This window comes from Cherax quadricarinatus, chromosome 98 (genome assembly GCF_038502225.1).
Source record: "Cherax quadricarinatus isolate ZL_2023a chromosome 98, ASM3850222v1, whole genome shotgun sequence".
NCBI lineage: Eukaryota > Metazoa > Arthropoda > Malacostraca > Decapoda > Parastacidae > Cherax > Cherax quadricarinatus.
In genome coordinates, this window is record NC_091389.1 from 11737711 (window position 1) to 11759135 (window position 21425).

A 21425-nucleotide genomic window follows, 5' to 3' on the forward strand; every position below is an offset into this window, starting at 1 on the left:
CAGCCAGGATCCTGACACTGTAGACAGTGTTAGACGAGGTTAACAGCGCCCCAGCCAGGATCCTGACACTGTAGACAGTGTTAGATGAGGTTACCAGTGCCCCAGCCAGGATGATGACACTGTAGACAGTGTTAGACGAGGTTAACAGCGCCCCAGCCAGGATCCTGACACTGTAGACAGTGTTAGACGAGGTTAACAGCGCCCCAGCCAGGATCCTGACACTGTAGACAGTGTTAGACGAGGTTAACAGTGCCCCAGCCAGGATCCTGACACTGTAGACAGTGTTAGATGAGGTTAACAGTGCCCCAGCCAGGATCCTGACACTGTAGACAGTGTTAGACGAGGTTAACAGTGCCCCAGCCAGGATCCTGACACTGTAGACAGTGTTTGACGAGGTAATGTTTACCATGTCACCACGTACAAATATTCGCTACAAGGTGAATATTCCAGCTTAAGACTACTCGTTCTTCTTAATCAAGCTGACTCAAGCTTGATCACCAGCAAGCTTAATATTACACAGGAAGCTGTGTATTACCCTACTGGTCCAGCTTAGGTCTACTGGTCCAGCTTAGGTCTACTGGTCCAGCTTAGGTCTACTGGTCCAGCTTAGGTCTACTGATCCAGCTTAGGTCTACTGGTCCAGCTTAGGTCTACTGGTCCAGCTTAGGTCTACAGGTCCATCTTAGGTCTACTGGTCCAGCTTAGGTCTACTGATCCAGCTTAGGTCTACTGGTCCAGCTTAGGTTTACTGGTCCAGCTTAGGTCTACTGGTCCAGCTTAGGTCTACTGGTCCAGCTTAGGTCTACTGGTCCATCTTAGGTCTACTGGTCCATCTCAGGTCTACTGGTCCATCTTAGGTCTACTGGTCCATCTCAAGTCTACTGGTTCATCTTAGGTCTACTGGTCCATCTCAGGTCTACCAGTCCATCTTAGGTCTACTGGTCCATCTCAGGTCTACTGGTCCATCTTAGGCCTACTGGTCCATCTCAGGTCTACTGGTCCATCTTAGGTCTACTGGTCCATCTTAGGTACATAGGTCTACTGGTCCATCTAAGGTATATAGGTCTACTGGTCCATCTTAGCTATATAGGCCTACTGGTTCATCATAGGTATATAGGCCTACTGGTCCATCTTAGGTATATAGGCCTACTGATCCATCTTAGGTTTACTGGTCCATCTTAGGTCTACTGGTCCATCTTAGGTCTACTGGTCCATCTTAGGTCTACTGGTTCATCTCAGGTCTACTGGTCCATCTTGGGTCTACTGGTCCATCTCAGGTCTGCTGGTCCATATCAGGTCTACTGGTCCATCTCAGGTCTACTGGTCCATCTCAGGTCTACTGGTCCATCTTAGGTATATAGGCCTACTGGTTCATCATAGGTATATAGGCCTACTGGTCCATCTTAGGTATATAGGCCTACTGATCCATCTTAGCTATATAGGCCTACTGGTTCATCATAGGTATACAGGCCTACTGGTCCATCTTAGGCCTATTGGTCCATCTTAGGTATATAGGTCTACTGGTCCATCTTGGGTACACAGGTCTACTGGTCCATCTTAGGTATATAGGCCAACTGGTTCATCCTATGTATATGGGCCTACTGGTTCATCATAGGTATATAGGCCTACTGGTCCATCTTAGGTCTTGTTCATCTTAGGTATATAGGCCTACTAGTCCATCTTAGGTCTATTGGTCCATCCTAGGTATATGGGTCTACTGGTCCATCTTAGGTATATAGGTCTACTTTTCCATCTTACGTATATAGGCCTTCTTGTCCATGTTAGGTATATAGGCCTACTGGTCCATCTTAGGTCTACTGGTTCATCTTAGGTATAAAGGCCTACTGGTCCATCTTAGGTCTATTGGTCCATCTTAGGTATACAGGTCTACTGGTCCATCTTAGGTATGTCTCTACTAGTCCATCTTAGGAATATAGGCCTACTGGTCCATCTTATATATATAGGCCTCCTGGTCCATCTTAGGTCTACTGGCTCATCTTAGGTATATAGACCTACTGGTCCATCTTAGGTCTACTGGTTCAACTTAGGTCTACTGGTTCATCATAGGTATATAGGCCTACTGGTCCATCTCAGGTCTACTGGTCCATCTTAGGTCTACTGGTCCATCTTAGGTATATAGGTCTACTGGTTCTTAATATGTATATAGGCCTACTGGTCCATCTTAGGTACATAGGTCTACTGGTCCATCTTAGGTATATAGGTCTACTGGTCCATCTTAGGTCTACTGGTCCATCTTAGGTACATAGGTCTACTGGTCCATCTTAGGTATATAGGTCTACTGGTCCATCTTAGGTATATAGGCCTACTGGTTCATCATAAGTATATAGGCCTACTGGTCCATCTTAGGTATATAGGCCTACTGATCCATCTTAGGTATATAGGCCTGCTGGTTCATCTTAGGTATAAAGGCCTACTGGTCCATCTTAGGTATATAGGTCTACTGGTCCATCATAGGTATATATCTCTACTGGTCGTTCTTAGGAATATAGGCCTACTGGTCCATCTTATATATATAGGCCTACTGGTCCATCTTAGGTCTACTGGCTCATCTTAGGTATATAGGCCTACTGGTCTATCTTAGGTCTACTGGTTCATCTTAGGTATATAGGCCTACTGGTCCATCTTAGGTCTATTGGTCCATTTTAGGTCTACTGGTCCATCTTAGGTCTACTGGTCCATCTTAGATCTACTAGTCCATCTTAGGTCTACTGGTCCATCTTAGGTCTACTGGTCCAGCTTAGGTCTACTTTACGGCACCGCTCAGTTCCGAACCCCAAACAAATTGTTGCATTCTTATGCATTTCTTAGTGAGTAGGCTGCAGCAGCCATCATTTCCTCTCCTACTATACCCTCGCCTGCCTGGTGTTACTAGTCACCAGTTTGTTCCACTCTCCTGTGCTGTCTGTGAGTGGTACATGCTTTTTGGGACGCCAGTTGTGACCCGTCTAGGAGTGACTACGTGACTAAGAAACTTGATCTCTGATCTAACACTGAGAGCGTTTTATCTTTAGACTGGCTTATTCATGTTTACCAAGTACCAAATCTAGTCTCCTGGTATGTGTTTCCACATCTTCTGACATGATTACGTAGTATAAGTACACATACGGGTGTTACTGACGGTCTAAAAATATTTATTAGCCTCAAAAAAGTAATAGGGGAGGAGCATAATCCAAATACCATTTTCAGTAAATGATAATGTAACCTCTTGACTGTCCTGGTGGAGTGGGACTTGTAACAAGTTTAAGGTAGAGAAACGTTTTATCCTCTATATTGCATGATAACTCATTAAGAATGGAAAGAGGAAAACGATCTGGAATCGTTCTAGTATTCAACTTCCTAAAATGAATCACCGGGCGATAACTACCATCCTTGGCGCATTCCAGAGTGGATTGCTGTGAGTGGTAACACTGTCATCAAACGTTTGGTTGATTAGATCTTCTCTTATAGCAACTTGAGAATGTGATAATTTGTAAGCAGGTGTGATAATAAATTTGCAAAAACCCATCTTCTCACCTGGTAATGCTAGAACTAATCTATCCTCACTTAGCGATGTACTCATTTACCGACGACTTGGACGTACGACGGGCTCTCTAACCAGTATTCATAAATAATGTATATTAGAGCTGCCTCTATTCAGTTTATTAGAATATACTAAAAATATTATAAATGGTAAAACGATGACAATAAAACAATATCAAAGATGGCTGACACAAACCCATTATAGTATGCTCCTCGTTTAGCGACGAATTCATTTACCAACATGGTTTTAGGAACGTAACTCCGTCGTTAAGTAAGGAGAGGTTGTAAATAGAAAAGATGTGTGACTTTGCAGAGTCAGTGGAGCTAAATCTTTTTACTGGTGGGAAAGACCACATCATGGTACCTAACCATGGTACCACACCATGCTACCATCACTGATCTTCACTTCCTTGTTAATCTCCTCGTTGAACTTATTACCGTGCAGGTGTGGTGCTTGCCAGAGGCCGCTAGATGGTGCCAGAAAATTATCTCTGCCATTCTTGTGGTTAAATTATTCTCAGAGACTCAAACTGGTGCCAAAGAATTTGCCAATTTTTCTTCAGCTATTTCTTGGCTAATGTAGATGTCTAACTTAAAACTAAGTTAACACGTAAGATAACTGTACAGATCTAAACCTCCGTAAAAACATCAACTTATTTGCTTATACAATTAACTAACAGGGTAAGCGAGTGGAAGGCTTCGCTCTGATGACCAAAAGCTCCAGCTGCGGGAACCGTATGACTAACACCCGTGTAAGGAAATGCCTGTTCCATTTCCTGACAAACCTAACCGGCTCTCTAATGACAGAATTTAAATCTTTAAAGTGGCAGATGGGTAAGCCAGCGGTAGGCCTCAGTCAGATGGCCAAAAACTCCAGTGGCAGATTATCTTATGACTAAGATCCTGTTTCCTGAGCAATCTTACCTAACCTTATCACTAAATGTAAGAATTATGGAGACTTCTATGACTTATACGGTTATCAGCGACGGACTACACATCGTTCATCCCAACGTCAACTCTCTGTGGCAACATCCAGGATGGATGGAAAAATTGTATATAATTCTGACATGTGGGTAAGACACATGTATAACAAGTGTCTTTATACACGGATTATATTGTCTTCACACATCTGCTGTTTCTGCAAATTCCTCTGTATTTGACTGAGGAATTCTGCTTTGTATACTTTGAGGTTGTTCTTGGGGTCAACGCCCCCGTGGCTCGGTCCATGACCAAGCCTCATGGTAGATCAGGGACTGATGAACCAGGCTACTACTGTTGGCCACATGCAAAACAATGTACAAACCAGAGCTCGGCTGGTCAGGTACTGACTTTAGCTGCCTCTCCAGTGCCTTCTTGAAGATAAGATAAGATTTCGTTCGGATTTTTAACCCCGGAGGGTTAGCCACCCAGGATAACCCAAGAAAGTCAGTGCGTCATCGAGGACTGTCTAACTTATTTCCATTGTGGTCCTTAATCTTGTCCCCCAGGATGCCACCCACACCAGTCGACTAACACCCAGGATGCCACCCACACCAGTCCACTAACACCCAGGATGCCACCCACACCAGTCCACTAACACCCAGGATGCCACCCACATCAGTCCACTAACACCTAGGATGCGACCCACACCAGTCGACTAACACCCAGGTACCTATTTGCTGCTAGGTGAACAGGACAACAGGTGTAAGGAAACGTGTCGAAATGTTTCCACCCGCCGGGAATCGAACCCGGGCCCTCCGTGTGTGAAGCGGGAGCTTTAGCCACCAGGCCACCGGGCCACTAGCCACCAGGCCACCGGGCCATCCAGGGGTTTTGAAGATAGTCAAGGGTCTATTGGTAATCCCCCTTATGTATGCTGGGAAGCAGATGAACAGTCTTGGGCCCCAGACACTTATTGTGTTAACTCTCAGTGTACTCATGGCACCACTGTTGCTCATTAGGGGAATGTTGCATCTCCTGCCAAGTCTTTTGCTTTCATAGGGAGTGATTTCTGTGTGAAGATTTGGGACTAGTCCATCTAGGTTTTCCAAGTGTACATTATCACGTATCTATCTCGCCTGCATTCCAGGGAGTACAGGTCAAGGGATTTCAACTGTTCCTAGTAATTCAGGTGCTTTATGGTACTTATACATGCAGTGAAAGTTCTCTGTACATTCTCCAGGTTTCCAATTTTACCAGCCTTGAAAAGGGTTGTTAGTGTACAGCAATATTCCAGCCTAGAGAGAACAAGTGATTTGAAGAGAATTAAAGGCTTGGCATCACTAGTTTTGAAGGTTCTCATTATCCATCCTGAAAGTGAGATCCTCTGACATTATCACTCCCAGGTCTTTTACATTAGGGTTTCGCTCTATTGTGTGGTTGGAATTTGTTTTATACTCTGATACAGGTTTAATTTTCTCAAATTTTCCACATAGGAGGAATTGAAATTTCTCAACATTGAACTTCATACTGTTTTCTGCGGCCCATTTAAAGTCTTACTTTATGTCTGCAGGAGATTTGCAGTGTCCTCCATGGAGGACACTGTCAGGTAAATTCTGACACCATCAGCAGAGGAGGACACGGTGCTGTGGCTGACATCTCTATGTCAGATATGAGGATGAGGAACAGGATGGGAACCAGTACTGTACCTTGTGGAACACTGGGAGCCAGTACTGTACCTTGTGGAACACTGGGAGCCAGTACTGTACCTTGTGGAACACTGGGAGCCAGTACTGTACCTTGTGCAACACTGGGAACCAGTACTGTACCTTGTGGAACACTGGGAGCCAGTACTGTACCTTGTGGAACACTGGGAGCCAGTACTGTACCTTGTGGAACACTGGGAGCCAGTACTGTACCTTGTGGAACACTGGGAGCCAGTACTGTACCTTGTGGAACACTGGGAGCCAGTACTGTACCTTGTGGAACACTGGGAGCCAGTACTGTACCTTGTGGAACACTGGGAGCCAGTACTGTACCTTTTGGAACACTGTGAGCCAGTACTGTACCTTGTGGAACACTGGAAGCCAGTACTGTACCTTGTGGAACACTGAGAGCCAGTACTGTACCTTGTGGAACACTGGGAGCCAGTACTGTACCTTGTGGAACACTGGGAGCCAGTACTGTACCTTTTGGAACACTGTGAGCCAGTACTGTACCTTGTGGAACACTGGGAGCCAGTACTGTACCTTGTGGAACACTGGGAGTCAGTACTGTACCTTGTGGAACACTGGGAGACAGTACTGTACCTTGTGGAACACTGGGAGCCAGTACTGTACCTTGTGGAACACTGGGAACCAGTACTGTACCTTTTGGAACACTGTGAGCCAGTACTGTACCTTGTGGAACACTGGGAGTCAGTACTGTACCTTGTGGAACACTGGGAGACAGTACTGTACCTTGTGGAACACTGGGAGCCAGTACTGTACCTTGTGGAACACTGGGAGAGAGTACTGTACCTTGTGGAACACTGGGAGCCAGTACTGTACCTTGTGGAACACTGGGAGCCAGTACTGTACCTTGTGGAACACTGGGAGAGAGTACTGTACCTTATGGAACACTGGGAGCCAGTACTGTACCTTGTGGAACACTGGGAGCCAGTACTGTACCTTGTGGAACACTGGGAGAGAGTACTGTACCTTGTGGAACACTGGGAGCCAGTACTGTACCTTGTGGAACACTGGGAGAGAGTACTGTACCTTGTGGAACACTGGGAGCCAGTACTGTACCTTGTGGAACACTGGGAGCCAGTACTGTACCTTGTGGAACACTGGGAGAGAGTACTGTACCTTGTGGAACACTGGGAGTCAGTACTGTACCTTGTGGAACACTGGGAGAGAGTACTGTACCTTGTGGAACACTGGGAGCCAGTACTGTACCTTGTGGAACACTGGGAGCCAGTACTGTACCTTGTGGAACACTGGGAGCCAGTACTGTACCTTGTGGAACACTGGGAGTCAGTACTGTACCTTGTGGAACACTGGGAGCCAGTACTGTACCTTGTGGAACACTGGGAGCCAGTACTGTACCTTGTGGAACACTGGGAGCCAGTACTGTACCTTGTGCAACACTGGGAGCCAGTACTGTACCTTGTGGAACACTGGGAGCCAGTACTGTACCTTGTGGAACACTGGGAGCTAGTACTGTACCTTGTGGAACACTGGGAACCAGTACTGTACCTTGTGGAACACTGTGAGCCAGTACTGTACCTTGTGGAACACTGGGAACCAGTACTGTACCTTGTGGAACACTGGGAGCCAGTACTGTACCTTGTGGAACACTGGGAGCCAGTACTGTACCTTGTGGAACACTGGGAACCAGTATTGTACCTTGTGGAACACTGGGAACCAGTACTGTACCTTGTGGAACACTGGGAACCAGTACTGTACCTTGTGGAACACTGGGAACCAGTACTGTACCTTGTGGAACACTGGGAGCTAGTACTGTACCTTGTGGAACACTGGGAGCCAGTACTGTACCTTGTGGAACACTGGGAGAGAGTACTGTACCTTGTGGAACACTGGGAGTCAGTACTGTACCTTGTGGAACACTGGGAGCCAGTACTGTACGTTGTGGAACACTGGGAGCCAGTACTGTACCTTGTGGAACACTGGGAGCCAGTACTGTACCTTGTGGAACACTGGGAACCAGTACTGTACCTTGTGGAACACTGGGAACCAGTACTGTACCTTGTGGAACACTGGGAACCAGTACTGTACCTTGTGGAACACTGGAAACCAGTACTGTACCTTGTGGAACACTGGGAACCAGTACTGTACCTTGTGGAACAGAGCTTTTCACAGTAACCGCCTCAGACTTGACTCTATTTACTACCACTCTCTGTGTTTTATTTGTCAGGAAGTTCTAGATCCATCTAGCAACTTTTCCTGTTATTCCTTTATCACACATTTTGTGTGTTATTACACCATGGTCACACTTGTTGAAGACTTTTGTAAACTCTGTGTATAATACGTCTGCATGTTGTTTGTCCTCCAGTGCTTCCGTGACCTTGTCATAGTGGTCCAGTAGTTGTGAGAGGCAGTAGCTACCATCCAAGACCATGTCATAGTGGTCCAGTAGTAGTGAGAGGCAGGAGTGACCATCCAAGACCATGTCATAGTGGTCCAGTAGTTGTGAGAGGCAGTAGTGACCATCCAAGACCATGTCATAGTGGTCCAGTAGTTGTGAGAGGCAGTAGTAACCATCCAAGACCATGTCATAGTGGTCCAGTAGTTGTGAGAGGCAGTAGTGACCATCCAAGACAATGTCATAGTGGTCCAGTAGTTGTGAGAGGCAGTAGTGACCATCCAAGACCATGTCATAGTGGTCCAGTAGTTGTGAGAGGCAGTAGCTACAATCCAAGACCACGTCATAGTGGTCCAGTAGTTGTGAGAGGCAGTAGCTACCATCCCAGACCATGTCATAGTGGTCCAGTAGTTGTGAGAGGCAGTAGTGACCATCCAAGACCATGCTATAGTGGTCCAGTAGTTGTGAGAGGCAGGAGTGACCATCCAAGACCATGCCATAGTGGTCCAGTAGTTGTGAGAGGCAGTAGTGACCATCCAAGACCATGTCATAGTGGTCCAGTAGTTGTGAGAGGCAGGAGTGACCATCCAAGACCATGTCATAGTGGTCCAGTAGTTGTGAGAGGCAGTAGTGACCATCCAAGACCATGTCATAGTGGTCCAGTAGTTGTGAGAGGCAGTAGTGACCATCCAAGACCACGTCATAGTGGTCCAGTAGTTGTGAGAGGCAGTAGCGACCATCCAAGACCATGTCATAGTGGTCCAGTAGTTGTGAGAGGCAGTAGCGACCATCCAAGATCATGTCATAGTGGTCCAGTAGTTGTGAGAGGCAGTAGTGACCATCCAAGACCATGTCATAGTGGTCCAGTAGTTGTGAGAGGCAGTAGCGACCATCCAAGACCATGTCATAGTGGTCCAGTAGTTGTGAGAGGCAGTAGTGACCATCCAAGACCATGTCATAGTGGTCCAGTAGTTGTGAGAGGCAGTAGCGACCATCCAAGACCATATCATAGTGGTCCAGTAGTTGTGAGAGGCAGTAGCGACCATCCAAGACCATGTCATAGTGGTCCAGTAGTTGTGAGAGGCAGTAGTGACCATCCAAAACCATGTCATAGTGGTCCAGTAGTTGTGAGAGGCAGTAGCGACCATCCAAGACCATGTCATAGTGGTCCAGTAGTTGTGAGAGGCAGGAGTGGCCATCCAAGACCATGTCATAGTGGTCCAGTAGTTGTGAGAGGCAGTAGCGACCATCCAAGACCATGTCATAGTGGTCCAGTAGTTGTGAGAGGCAGTAGTGACCATCCAAGACCATGTCATAGTGGTCCAGTAGTTGTGAGAGGCAGGAGCGACCATCCAAGACCATGTCATAGTGGTCCAGTAGTTGTGAGAGGCAGTAGCGACCATCCAAGACCATGTCATAGTGGTCCAGTAGTTGTGAGAGGCAGGAGCGACCATCCAAGACCATGTCATAGTGGTCCAGTAGTTGTGAGAGGCAGTAGCGACCATCCAAGACCATGTCATAGTGGTCCAGTAGTTGTGAGAGGCAGGAGTGGCCATCCAAGACCATGTCATAGTGGTCCAGTAGTTGTGAGAGGCAGTAGCGACCATCCAAGACCATGTCATAGTGGTCCAGTAGTTGTGAGAGGCAGTAGCGACCATCCAAGACCATGTCATAGTGGTCCAGTAGTTGTGAGAGGCAGTAGTGACCATCCAAGACCATGTCATAGTGGTCCAGTAGTTGTGAGAGGCAGGAGTGACCATCCAAGACCACGCCATAGTGGTCCAGTAGTTGTGAGAGGCAGTAGTGACCATCCAAGACCATGTCATAGTGGTCCAGTAGTTGTGAGAGGCAGGAGCGACCATCCAAGACCATGTCATAGTGGTCCAGTAGTTGTGAGAGGCAGTAGTGACCATCCCAGACCATGTCATAGTGGTCCAGTAGTTGTGAGAGGCAGTAGTGACCATCCCAGACCATGTCATAGCGGTCCAGTAGTTGTGAGAGGCAGTAGTGACCATCCAAGACCATGTCATAGCGGTCCAGTAGTTGTGAGAGGCAGTAGTGACCATCCAAGACCATGTCATAGCGGTCCAGTAGTTGTGAGAGGCAGGAGTGACCATCCCAGACCATGTCATAGTGGTCCAGTAGTTGTGAGAGGCAGGAGTGACCATCCAAGACCATGTCATAGTGGTCCAGTAGTTGTGAGAGGCAGTAGTGACCATCCCAGACCATGTCATAGTGGTCCAGTAGTTGTGAGAGGCAGGAGTGACCATCCAAGACCACGCCATAGTGGTCCAGTAGTTGTGAGAGGCAGTAGTGACCATCCCAGACCATGTCATAGTGGTCCAGTAGTTGTGAGAGGCAGGAGTGACCATCCAAGACCATGTCATAGTGGTCCAGTAGTTGTGAGAGGCAGGAGCGACCATCCAAGACCATGTCATAGTGGTCCAGTAGTTGTGAGAGGCAGGAACGACCTGTTCTAAACCCACGCTGCCCTGGGTTGTGTGAATGATGGGTATCCAAGTGGTTGGTGATCTTGCTTCTTAGGATCCTTTCAAGGATTTTTATTGTGTGGGATGTTAGTGCTCTCAGTCTATAATTTTTAGCTATTTGTTTACTGCCACCTTTGTGGAGTGGGGCTATGTCTGTTGTTTTTAATGAGTGTGGGACGTCCCCTGTGTCCATGCTCCCTGTCCATAGAATATATAAGGAACATGATAGGGGTTTCTTGCAGTTCTTGACGAACACAGAGTTCCACAAGTCTGGGTCTGGAGCAGAGTGCATCACCATGTCATTTACCGCTTTTTCGAAGTCTTGTGGTGTTAGGATTATATCAGAAAACCCTAAATTAACCAAACTTTGAGTCTAGGTCATAAAAAATAATCTAAACTGTCGACTCTTAACCTGGCTAGTGGTTCACTAAACAGTGAGTCATAGTGGAAGTTCAGTACCTGAGTCACTTCTGTGTTAAGTCCCACCTTACCAAGAGTCCAATACTGGATGTTGCTTTTGCTCTAAATTTGCCAGATCAACAGAAATATTTAATTTACGAGTAAGTTCTTTCTGTGTTTCTTGGCTCCTGTAAGATTCCTTCAACTTAAGTTTAATATTAAGTATATCTGTGATCAGTGTGACCTTCCGTATCTCAGATACACTGGTCCTTTGCAGCAGTACAGATACTAACTCATGCATATGTGTTCTATTTATCTGTTAGTAGTGTTACTGTGTAGCCACCAGCCCCGTGGCCTCGTTTCACACGGTGAGGATCTGGGATCGATTCCCAGCCAGAGTAGAAACATTGGACGTGTTTCTTTCCACCTGTTGTCTATGTTCCCCATCAGTAAAATGGGTACCTGGGTGTTAGTGGACTGGTGTGGGTCACATCCTGGGTGTTAGTGGACTGGTGTGGGTCACATCCTGGGTGTTAGTGGACTGGTGTGGGTGGCATCCTGGGTGTTAGTGGACTGGTGTGGGTCACATCCTGGGTGTTAGTGGACTGGTGTGGGTGGCATCCTGGGTGTTAGTGGACTGGTGCGGGTGGCATCCTGGGTGTTAGTGGACTGGTGTGGGTGGCATCCTGGGTGATAGTGGACTGGTGTGGGTGGCATCCTGGGTGTTAGTGGACTGGTGTGGGTCACATCCTGGGTGTTAGTGGACTGGTGTGGGTCACATCCTGGGTGTTAGTGGACTGGTGTGGGTGGCATCCTGGGTGTTAGTGGACTGGTGTGGGTCACATCCTGGGTGTTAGTGGACTGGTGTGGGTGGCATCCTGGGTGTTAGTGGACTGGTGCGGGTGGCATCCTGGGTGTTAGTGGACTGGTGTGGGTGGCATCCTGGGTGTTAGTGGACTGGTGTGGGTCACATCCTGGGTGTTAGTAGACTGGTGTGGGTCACATCCTGTGTGTTAGTGGACTGGTGTGGGTCACATCCTGGGTGTTAATGGACTGGTGTGGGTGGCATCCTGGGTAGTGGACTGGTGTGGGTGACATCCTGGGTGTTAGTGGACTGGTGTGGGTCACATCCTGGGTGTTAGTGGACTGGTGTGGGTGGCATCCTGGGTGTTAGTGGACTGGTGTGGGTCACATCCTGGGTGTTAGTGGACTGGTGTGGGTCACATCCTGGGTGTTAGTGGACTGGTGTGGGTGGCATCCTGGGTGTTAGTGGACTGGTGTGGGTCACATCCTGGGTGTTAGTGGACTGGTGTGGGTCACATCCTGGGTGTTAGTGGACTGGTGTGGGTCACATCCTGGGTGTTAGTGGACTGGTGTGGGTGGCATCCTGGGTGTTAGTGGACTGGTGTGGGTCACATCCTGGGTGTTAGTGGACTGGTGTGGGTGGCATCCTGGGTGTTAGTGGACTGGTGTGGGTGGCATCCTGGGTGTTAGTGGACTGGTGTGGGTCACATCCTGGGTGTTAGTGGACTGGTGTGGGTGGCATCCTGGGTGTTAGTGGACTGGTGTGGGTGGCATCCTGGGTAGTGGACTGGTGTGGGTGACATCCTGGGTGTTAGTGGACTGGTGTGGGTGGCATCCTGGGTGTTAGTGGACTGGTGTGGGTGGCATCCTGGGTGTTAGTGGACTGGTGTGGGTGGCATCCTGGGTGTTAGTGGACTGGTGTGGGTCACATCCTGAGTGTTAGTGGACTGGTGTGGGTCACATCCTGGGTGTTAGTGGACTGGTGTGGGTCACATCCTGGGTGTTAGTGGACTGGTGTGGGTCACATCCTGGGTGTTAGTGGACTGGTGTGGGTCACATCCTGGGTGTTAGTGGACTGGTGTGAGTCACATCCTGGGTGTTAGTGGACTGGTGTGGGTGACATCCTGGGTGTTAGTGGACTGGTGTGGGTGGCATCCTGGGTGTTAGTGGACTGGTGTGAGTTGGACCTAACTAGCTTGTGCTACTAAGTCTGATGCCGTGCCCCTTAAGTGGAAGTGACCTGACTAGGTGGGTCGTCGGTCTAAGCCGGGGGTTGAATGGGCCTGCTTCGCATGGGTCAGTAGGCCTTCTGCCGTGTTCCTTCTTTATGTTATGTAACGTAGGGAATATTCAACTAGCGCATTTGATAATTAGGTACCCTGTTAGGTAAGGGCAATTGAATATTAGGTACACAAACCATACCACAGGTGGGGTTAGAACCCGCGGTCAGTCTCAAAACTCCAGTTTTGAGACTGACCGCGGGTTCTAACCCCACCCGTCTCATTACGATTTTGTGAGTCATTAGGTACACAGGTATGTGATGTCTGGTACCTGGGTACCTGCTGATTATTGACAGCGTCCCTCACAGTTATTGTCTGACGTTGGAACATTAACACCTGCACTGGCTGCCTGCCATATCACACATATGTTGCTCCAGCATGTGTCTTGACACATGAGGTGCACATGTGGACACACACACACACACATGTTGACACACACGTGTCAACATGTGTGTCAAGAAGTGTTGCCACAATCCACCACAAGGTTAATACTTAGCTCTCTCACCCTATATGGCAACATTGCAAGAAATATCACACATCCTCAGCATCTCTCAGTATCATCTCCCAGCATCATCTCTCAGTATCTCTCAGCATCATCTCTCAGCATCCTCTCCCAGCATTATCTCTCAGCATCATCTCTCAGCATCATCTCTCAGCATCATCTCTCAGCATCCCTTACGTCTCATAATTAAAGTTGTCACTGTGAAATTATCATGGCTGATGTCAGTGTTACCAGACACCTCACCCCCCCTCCACCACCTCCACCACCTCCACTGTCACCACCACCACCTCCACCATCTCCTCCATTTCTCCTACATTCTTCGTTTTTCTGACCCTTGTTAATCACATCTATTCTTAGATAGGCGCTCGCGAACACACAGCAGCGAAGAGGCGGGACCAGGAGCTATGACACGACCCTTGAAACCATAATTAGGTGAGGACACACACACAAACTAGAGAAAGTGCAAAGGTTTGCAACAAGACTAGTCCCAGAGCTAAGAGGTATGTCCTACGAGGAGAGGTTAAGGGAAGTCAACCTGACGACACTGGAGGACAGGAGAGATAGGGGGGACATGATAACGACATACAAAATACTGAGAGGAATTGACTAGGTGGACAGAGACAGATGTTCCAGAGATGTGACACAGCAACAAGGGGACACAGCAACAAGGGGACACAGCAACAAGGGGACACAGTAACAAGGGGACACAGTAACAAGGGGACACAGCAACAAGGGGACACAGTAACAAGGGGACACAGCAACAAGGGGACACAGCAACAAGGGGACACAGTAACAAGGGGACACAGTAACAAGGGGACACAACAACAAGGGGACACAGTAACAAGGGGACACAGCAACAAGGGGACACAGTAACAAGGGGACACAGCAACAAGGGGACACAGCAACAAGGGGACACAGCAACAAGGGGACACAGCAACAAGGGGACACAGCAACAAGGGGACACAGTAACAAGGGGACACAGCAACAAGGTGACACAACAACAAGGGGACACAGCAACAAGGGGGACACAGCAACAAGGGGACACAGCAACAAGGGGACACAGCAACAAGGGGACACAGCAACAAGGGGACACAGTAACAAGGGGACACAGCAACAAGGGGACACAGTAACAAGGGGACACAGCAACAAGGGGACACAGCAACAAGGGGGACACAGCAACAAGGGGACACAGCAACAAGGGGACACAGCAACAAGGGGACACAGCAACAAGGGGACACAGCAACAAGGGGACACAGCAACAAGGGGACACAGCAACAAGGGGACACAGCAACAAGGGGACACAGCAACAAGGGGACACATCAACAAGGGGACACAGCAACAAGGGGACACAGCAACAAGGGGACACAGCAACAAGGGGACACAGCAACAAGGGGAGACAGCAACAAGGGGAGACAGCAACAAGGGGGACACAGCAGACACAATAACAAGGGGACACAGCAGACACAATAACAAGGGGACACAGCAACAAGGGGACACAGCAGACACAACAACAAGGGGACACAGTAACAAGGGGACACAGTAACAAGGGGGCACAGTAACAAGGGGACACAGCAACAAGGGGACACAGCAATAAGGGGACACAGCAACAAAGGGTCACAGTAACAAGGGGACACAGCAACAAGGGGACACAGCAACAAGGGGACACAGCAACAAGGGGACACAGTAACAAGGGGACACAGCAACAAGGGGACACAGCAACAAGGGGACACAGCAACAAGGGGACACAGCAACAAGGGGACACAGCAACAAGGGGACACAGCAACAAGGGGACACAGCAACAAGGGGACACAGCAACAAGGGGACACAGTAACAAGGGGACACAGCAACAAGGGGACACAGCAACAAGGGGACACAGCAACAAGGGGACACAGCAGCAAGGGGTCACAATAGCAAGTTGAAGACTCAGATGAGTCACAGGGATGTTAGGAAGTATTTCTTCAGTCACAGAGTTGTCAGGAAGTGGAAGTCTGGGAAGTGACGTAGTGGAGGCAGGAACCATACATAGTTTTAAGATAAGGTATGATAAAGCTCACGGAGCAGGAAGAGTAGCCACCAGTGAAGAGGCAGGGACAGGAGCTATGAATCGACCCCAGCAACCACAATTAGGTGAGTACATGCATATAGAAGAATACATATACACACCCATCTGGGTTTTCTTTCTTGCTAGTTCTTGTTCTTTTTTATTTCCTCTCGTCTCCATGGGGAAGTGGAACAGAATTCCTCCTCCGTAAGCCATGTGTGTTGTAAGAGGCGACTAAAACACCGGGAACAAGGGGCTAGTAACTCCCTTCTCCTGGATCACACAGTTTCGGTAGGATACAGCCGGTACATAGAGAAAAAACGTCTAAATACAGTTCGGTTGCATCCATACATTACATAAATACAGTTCGGTTGCATCTATACATTACATAAATACAGTTCGGTTGCATCCATACATTACATAAATACAGTTCGGTTGCATCTATACATTACATAAATACAGTTCGGTTGCATCTATACATTACATAACCCGGACATAAGGGAAGACAAGCATACAGCGAAGTTTTCCTTCAAGTTGGCCCATTTACAAGACGTTTCGGACTGAAACGTAGTCTCATAAGGACTTAAAGAACACGGAGAACTTACCTTAAAACTTTAAAACAATGAGTTTGGAATAGCTGGTTTAAATCCTCAGAGAGAAGTGGCATCCTGGGCAACAGGATCAAGACTGGCTTAGTTCAACGAAAATCTTGAAAGTCTTCTATCATAGTTTACCATTAAATCACGCAAAAGAAAACGTCAATTGGTGTAATATTGAAGGGGGTACTAACCTGCCCTGAAGATCTCTCCACAACCGTCGCATCGCGTAGCAAACTGGGCGTCGTAGCACGGACCACAGAAGATCTTGTCCATTTTGGAGCCGAACTGCTTGTCTACGAGGGACACCTGGCACTTGTTGCACAGGAAGCATTTCTCGTGCCAGTGCTTGTCCTTGTACGATAGGTCCTGAGGGAAGTAGAGACAGTACTGTGAGGGAAGGCAGAGATAAGATTTCGTTCGGATTTTTAACCCCGGAGGGTTAGCCACCCAGGATAACCCAAGAAAGTCAGTGCGTCATCGAGGACTGTCTAACTTATTTCCATTGTGGTCCTTAATCTTGTCCCCCAGGATGCGACCCACACCAGTCGACTAACACCCAGGTACCTATTTGCTGCTAGGTGAACAGGACAACAGGTGTAAGGAAACGTGTCGAAATGTTTCCACCCGCCGGGAATCGAACCCGGGCCCTCCGTGTGTGAAGCGGGAGCTTTAGCCACCAGGCCACCGGGCCACTAGCCACCAGGCCACCGGGCCACTAGCCACCAGGCCACCGGGCCACTAGCCACCAGGCCACCGGGCCACTAGCCACCAGGCCACAGGGCCACTGTAGTGTAAAGGAAGGTGGGAGTAACACTACGACGGGACTGACAACACTACAACACACAGCTAATAATGCTGCTTATAGAACTCAAGTAGTCTATTAGTATGTAGGTAACTCCTGGAGAACTCAAATGTTAGAACACTTAGCTACACAGTATCTAGATGTATCTATCGGGGTACATAGTGCTTCTTGGAGTACCATTTATGTGGCATAGAAGCACATAGCTACACAGAAAGTATTCATCATGGTATTTAAACTGGATAGATGTACATATCACTATATATTAGGTAAAATTAGTCAGGAAACAGAACAAGTGTTTCCTGACGTGGGTCTTAAGTCATATGACCCACATCTGGAGGTTTTGGTCACTTGACCGAGGCCTTCAACTGGCTTACCCCATTACAGAAATCAAGTTTAATACGATAAGGGTATCCTAAGATTAATTTCCGGCATAGTGTAGGCCTAAGATTGACTGGTTTGTATATTTCGACCCTCTTTGGGGTCCTCTTCAGCAGATAATGAAGGGGACCCCAGAAGAGGGTCGAAATATTCAGACCAGTCTTCTTGTGGGTTATTACTGAGTCTGTCTGTCTTCTGGTTGAACAATAAACGCTGACAGTCGTGGTAACACTGACAGACTCGTTAATATGACAGATAGAAGGATAAAGAGGTCACAGTACAGTGCCTGGAACAATACACAAACACCGTGACTGTAACAATACCCAAACACCGTGACTGTAACAATACCCAAACACCGTGACTGTAACAACACCCAAACACCGTGACTGTAACAACACCCAAACACCGTGACTGCAACAACACCCAAACACCGTGACTGTAACAACACCCAAACACCGTGACTGTAACAATACCCAAACACCGTGACTGTAACAATACCCAAACACCGTGACTGTAACAACACCCAAACACCGTGACTGCAACAACACCCAAACACCGTGACTGCAACAACACCCAAACACCGTGACTGACTTTACCTAACCAGGAAAGAGACCAGGAATGCGAAACATCGGGAGAAGAGGGACGTCTCGCCCTAATTACAACTTAAAGTGTACATGCAACTGGCAGATCTAAACTGGCTATAGAAATCTAGAGCTCTATAATGCTCTATAAACCCACAAGAACTGCACACTACACAGAACAAGAACATGTCACCCCTGCATGACAGGTGTGTCACTAGCCGTGACACACCTGCAAGTCCCTCTCAAGAAGCTAGTAAGACCTTCTTTAAACCACTTCTTAAACCAACAGCTTAGGAATTTCTGGTTTAGCTGTTAGTAATTATTGACCACAAAATAGAGCCTAGGAGTCTAGTGGTAGAGCTGCATCTGCTCTAGTTATTACCTTCCTAGTTAAGAATGATAACTATGTCGAGTTAGACGTAATAACTAGACGTCTAAACTGCAACTGATTGGCTTCCTACTGACACTAAAGCTAACTGACAGTCTGACAGTCTGACTGATGTTGTTGTAGCCAGACTTAGGCTTGGTTACAAGTACTGACAGTCTGACAGTCACACAGACTGACTGATGTTACAGTAGCCAGACTTAGGCTTGGTTACAAGTACTGACAGTCTGACAGTCACACAGACTGACTGATGTTACAGTAGCCAGACTTAGGCTTGGTTACAAGTACTGACAGTCTGACAGTCACACAGACTGACTGATGTTACAGTAGCCAGACTTAGGCTTGGTTACAAGTACTGACAGTCTGACAGTCACACAGACTGACTGATGTTACAGTAGCCAGACTTAGGCTTGGTTACAAGTACTGACAGTCTGACAGTCACACAGACTGACTGATGTTACAGTAGCCAGACTTAGGCTTGGTTACAAGTACTGACAGTTTGACAGTCACACAGACTGACTGATGTTACAGTAGCCAGACTTAGGCTTGGTTACAAGTACTGACAGTCTGACAGTCACACAGACTGACTGACTGATGTTGTAGCCAGACTTAGGCTTGGTTACAAGTACTTCTGACAGTCTGACAGTCTGACAGACACACAGACTGACTGATGTTGCAGTAGCCAAACTTAGGCTTGGTTACAAGTACTTCTGACAGTCTGACAGTCTGACAGACACACAGACTGACTGATATTGCAGTAGCCAGACTTAGGCTTGGTTACAAGTACTTCTGACAGTCTGACAGTCTGACAGACACACAGACTGACTGATATTGCAGTAGCCAGACTTAGGCTTGGTTACAAGTACTTCTGACAGTCTGACAGACACACAGACTGACTGATGTTGCAGTAGCCAGACTTAGGCTTGGTTACAAGTACTTCTGACAGTCTGACAGACACACAGACTGACTGATGTTACAGTAGCCAGACTTAGGCTTGGTTACAAGTACTTCTGACAGTCTGACAGACACACAGACTGACTGATGTTGCAGTAGCCAGACTTAGGGTTGATTACAAGTACTTCTGACAGTCTGACAGACACACAGACTGACTGATGTTGCAGTAGCCAGACTTAGGCTTGGTTACAAGTACTTCTGACAGTCTGACAGACACACAGACTGACTGATGTTACAGTAGCCAGACTTAGGCTTGGTTACAAGTACTTCTGACAGTCTGACAGACACACAGACTGACTGATGTTGCAGTAGCCAGACTTAGGCTTGGTTACAAGTACTTCTGACAGTCTGACAGACACACAGACTGACTGATGTTACAGTAGCCAGACTCAGGGTTGGTTACAAGTACTTCTGACAGTCTGACAGACACACAGACTGACTGATGTTGCAGTAGCCAGACTTAGGCTTGGTTACAAGTACTTCTGACAGTCTGACAGACACACAGACTGACTGATGTTGCAGTAGCCAGACTTAGGCTTGGTTACAAGTACTTCTGACAGTCTGGCAGACACACAGACTGACTGATGTTGCAGTAGCCAGACTTAGGCTTGGTTACAAGTACTTCTGACAGTCTGACAGACACACAGACTGACTGATGTTGCAGTAGCCAGACTTAGGCTTGGTTACAAGTACTTCTGACAGTCTGACAGTCACACAGACTGACTGATGTTACAGTAGACAGACTTAGGCTTGGTTACAAGTACTTCTGACAGTCTGGCAGACACACAGACTGACTGATGTTACAGTAGCCAGACTTAGGCTTGGTTACAAGTACTTCTGACAGTCTGACAGTCACACAGACTGACTGATGTTACAGTAGCCAGACTTAGGCTTGGTTACAAGTACTTCTGACAGTCTGACAGTCTGACAGACACACAGACTGACAGATGTTGTAGTAGCCAGACTTAGGCTTGGTTACAAGTACTTCTGACAGTCTGACAGACACACAGACTGACAGATGTTGTAGTAGCCAGACTTAGGCTTGGTTACAAGTACTTCTGACAGTCTGACAGACACACAGACTGACAGATGTTGTAGTAGCCAGACTTAGGCTTGGTTACAAGTACTTCTGACAGTCTGGCAGACACACAGACTGACTGATGTTGCAGTAGCCAGACTTAGGCTTGGTTACAAGTACTTCTGACAGTCTGACAGTCTGGCAGACACACAGACTGACTGATGTTGCAGTAGCCAGACTTAGGCTTGGTTACAAGTACTTCTGACAGTCTGGCAGACACACAGACTGACTGATGTTACAGTAGCCAGACTTAGGCTTGGTTACAAGTACTTCTGACAGTCTGGCAGACACACAGACTGACTGATGTTACAGTAGCCAGACTTAGGCTTGGTTACAAGTACTTCTGACAGTCTGACAGTCTGGCAGACACACAGACTGACTGATGTTGCAGTAGCCAGACTTAGGCTTGGTTACAAGTACTTCTGACAGTCTGGCAGACACACAGACTGACTGATGTTACAGTAGCCAGACTTAGGCTTGGTTACAAGTACTTCTGACAGTCTGGCAGACACACAGACTGACTGATGTTACAGTAGCCAGACTTAGGCTTGGTTACAAGTACTTCTGACAGTCTGACAGTCTGGCAGAC

At 47.7% G+C, this 21425-nt stretch overlaps 1 protein-coding gene across 1 annotated transcript in view; it reads right to left on the minus strand.

The window, feature by feature from the left end:
* Positions 1–21425, minus strand: part of Lmpt (four and a half LIM domains protein limpet) — a 467116-nt gene that overhangs the window by 157026 nt on the left and 288665 nt on the right. Inside the window, exon 7 of the mRNA XM_070105409.1 lies at positions 16850–17024. Within this exon, the coding sequence (XP_069961510.1) occupies positions 16850–17024 (175 nt within the window). The remainder of the gene's footprint in view (positions 1–16849; positions 17025–21425) is intronic.